The following is a 3,801-nucleotide window of genomic DNA, read 5'->3' on the forward strand; positions in this document are numbered from 1 at the left end:
AGTTTGAAATCCCAAGAGTGGAGAGGTCAAAAATCTGACCGATAACAGTCCACAAACAGGACTGGCAGCATCTCAGGAGATAGTAACATTAGGAATCCACCTGGACACTTGTCCAGAGACTCTGAACTGACTAGAAACCACCAACTGTTTCTCCCTCAGATACTGCCACATCAGAGCCATTCCTCCAGCACATTCTGCAAACAGTGATTTAAATCAGAATGGAAAGCCCCTTTCCAAGGTGGTCATCATTCCCTGTACTCCCTGGAAGGAGCAAACAAGATATTCCATAACCCAATCATTCAGGAAGCTCACTTCATGGATTGGAGAAGCTTAACCCAGGGATAGTTTAAACTAAGAAAGGATGCGGAAACAAGCCAGGTCTAGACAGAAGACACCATGAATCACTGCTTTATTGACTCTCCCAATCACCAGTTGATGGGTGTTTGCTTGTGTCTCCTGTCCAGGAACAAGGCCAGCAATGAAGCAGAGACCAGACAGACAGCTGCCACAGTCAGGACCACCATCACAACCAGCTCTGACTCCACACCTACAAAACAAGGAGAAACCAATGGTTATTGAGGGAAAACAGGGACAGAAAAGGGAAACTAGCAGGCAGCCAACTCACCCCTGGGATACTTCTCCTGCATCCTTCTGTCACCCTCAGTCAGGGGCTGAGTTGCCACGTCGGTCAGCTCAGTATCCAGAATGATCAGGGGGCCAAGTGAGGCCTCCCCCTCCAATCCAGCTTCACTCTCTACAAGATCAAACATCACAGTCAAGGGAGGGGAACAAGATGGGGGTGAGGGGAGATCCCAGCATCTAGAGGGCAATGTCCTACCAGCTTCAGGGCCAAGGTCTCTCCTTCCTCTGAAAGGGATCACGATCTCCCTTGTGCTCCCACAATTCCCCACATGGCAACAGGCACAAATGTCACTGTCTGACTCCTCCAATGGGGTCCACCTAAACAAGAGGAACAGCCCATCAACCACATGATGCATCACCTCTCCCAACAACATCCGAGGGACAGGGAGCGGGAACTTACATACTCTGCAGCATCTGGAAAGTACAAGCTTTATTCCTGGAATCTCCCTGATCCATTGCAGCAACTCTCAGGTGACAGGTGATGAACATCTGAGGGACACAGTTAGAACAAGTCAGTGTTTAGTGACTCCCTCCCCATTGTGCAAGAGTACATCAGCAGCTTCCTCTTACCAAGGATCGCTCATCTCCATAGAAACGGAAGGCATCCAGGTCAAACCGGAGCTTACCGCCTCCCGCCTGTCTGTGGGCGACACAAAGGTCGAAAAGGAATCCTCAGCTTTGCTGTCCAGGAGGCAACTGCAGATGGACAAAGGGCCATGAAGTGAATGGAGTGAAGCCACTGAGATGGGAGCAGCTGGAGAAAGCAGAGAGCTCCTTACCCATTGTAGTCAATGATGCTGTATCTCGGGGTGGAGTCCTTGTCTGGGCTCAGTGTAGCTACACAGCGATCAATGTACAGCTTCAGGGGCACATGGTTGGCCAGTGAAACCGATGCCTCAATGTGAATGAGGTCTCCCAGGGAGTAGACAGTGGAAGTGCGCTCTGTCAGCCAGTCACCTGAAGTACAGCAAGACAAGGGTTGGAGCCAATGGGTACAACTCCCACAGAGAGACACCAGGAGATCCCTGCCCAGCCACCCATCACATACCATTCATTAGACGCAGGGAGAATGACAGATGCCCTTCTCCAGACCTGGTGGAGCTGAATGGGATCCAGGTGGGCCTGATGTGATTGCTGCTCACATTGCCCTTCCTGGGGAAAGGAGACAGGGCAGCCATTTTAGGACAGTGTTAGACAACAGCAGCAGGGGATCACACTGACAATTGAGTAATGATTCTCACCTCAAATAACGACATTCAATGGGAACAACAGCACCATTGGTTCTCACAATGACAGATCCAGGATAGTTTGGGACGTGGGTCAGGTGGGTGGTGTAGACCAGGAAATCTTCAGTCATCTGAAAGACACCAGATTAAGGAATGGAGAGGCTGATCTGAAATGATAAGGATCTACACAGTGTTTACAATGACACCGTCCCATTGTGACAATTCTTTAGGGAGACCAACAGTCTCAGGGCCAGGAATCTGCTTTCCCACACCCTGAGCTGGAGAGACCAGTATTCAAGGGCAATAGTTCACAGGTCAGGGGTTAGTCATTTAGGATCAATTCAACAATGTAAGGCATCATTCCAAAGATCAGGATCGGAATTCCAAACCAAAACTTGGTCGAAAGGAGGTTGTGTGTTCGGTTCCCAGACTAAATTAGAGATAGTATTGAGGGAACAGGGACGTGGTGATTGTTATCACAGGGAAGAGGCTGCATGGATCTTTTGGCCATCATCTCCTTGTGTAATGATGAAACCTTCGTATTATGAGCAGAATTGGGAGATTAGTCAGAAGGTTAGGCAATAAAACAGTATTTAGGAGATGGGAAAGAACAGAAACTAATTAGCCATAATAAAATCAAACTAGTTTTACCAACAGGCCAAACGTGGAGCACAAGTACATGAGCAGTTAATTTATTCATAGACCAACACCCCCAGTGGGAGGGAGTCAAGACAATGTGCCTGATGGTGATGGAGCTACTTTCCATCCAACTAAACACAAGTCATGCTGCTAAGAGTTGTGCTCCTGTGACCTCACTATGGAGAAATTAGGTATAATTGAAATCCACACTATAGTGGATCACTAAACCAAGTCAGGAGAACACTCAGCATCAAAACACCACCCACAAGTCAACACATGATACTTAATTCATACTGAAAACATTCTAACAGAGCAACCCCTGTAATCAGAAGCTTCTAAACCAATAAGAATGGGAGCACAAGGCTAGAGATGGAGAACAGTTCAGGCACACAGTCCAATCCAGGCGAGGAACTTAGTCTGATGATTTGAGAATGTAGGAGAGACAGTTCCTACATATTAACATCACATTTAGGGTTCTAGTCAGGAATCATCTACAGCCCAAACTTCCAGCAAGTGTAGACAACCCCCATTACCTGCAATCTGCTGCCACACTCATGCAGCCCATAGTCAAAGAGGACAGTCTGGTTCTCAGGGAAGACCCTGGTTGGCTGACAACCTGCTGTCCCCAGGGTCAGGTCAGCAGCTTTAATCAGGTGCCTGGTTCCAAATAAATCCAGCTGGGCCCTGACCAGCAGGTTGTGCTCTCCACACTGCACCATCACAGTCTGTACTGGGGACACACTCCCAACATCAGACATTCGGAAACTGGAACCAATGGGATCCCCATGAGGAGGCACACTCTCAGGAACAGGGCTGGCTCTCACTATTATCAGTGGAAACCTCTGGCTCAGAAACTGTTGCCATGTTTCAGAGCAATAAACAGCACCAACTAACACCAACAAAGGGAACAAACCCCTCACTACAAAATCACCCATGATCACAAACAACTCAACCATCCCCACACCCCCCCAACCAGCTCCTTTTATACACACAACCTGCTCTCACCTGACACCAATGTGACCAGAAGCAGCAACATTGAACCAATCAACCAGCCCCAATCTCTACAATTTCCACCAATGACCGAACTCATCGAGTTCTTACCAGGAGTACCTATTTCATTTGGACCAATAGGAGTGGCTGTGAGCTGCTGTGCTGTCACCTGACTGAATTCAGCTCCACAAGGTCTCATGGTGAAGGCCCCATGAATACAATCATCAAACGTAGCTCATTGATCTGGGAGGGTGTCTGCTGGATCCTGTCCACCCTCACCTGAGGAGACTGACAGTGAGACCCA

At 48.4% G+C, this 3,801-nt stretch overlaps 1 protein-coding gene across 1 annotated transcript; it reads right to left on the bottom strand.

Moving 5' to 3' along the window:
- Positions 1–605: 605 nt before the first annotated feature.
- On the bottom strand, positions 606–3,442 carry LOC140468802 (zona pellucida sperm-binding protein 3-like). The gene is given in 8 exon segments (XM_072564824.1): positions 606–960; positions 1,043–1,131; positions 1,213–1,281; positions 1,284–1,338; positions 1,422–1,599; positions 1,691–1,794; positions 1,884–1,999; positions 3,041–3,442. Coding segments are annotated over 8 exon segments (1,368 nt in total).
- Between the last annotated feature and the right edge of the window lie 359 nt (positions 3,443–3,801).

This window comes from Chiloscyllium punctatum, chromosome 48 (genome assembly GCF_047496795.1).
Source record: "Chiloscyllium punctatum isolate Juve2018m chromosome 48, sChiPun1.3, whole genome shotgun sequence".
Lineage (NCBI taxonomy): Eukaryota > Metazoa > Chordata > Chondrichthyes > Orectolobiformes > Hemiscylliidae > Chiloscyllium > Chiloscyllium punctatum.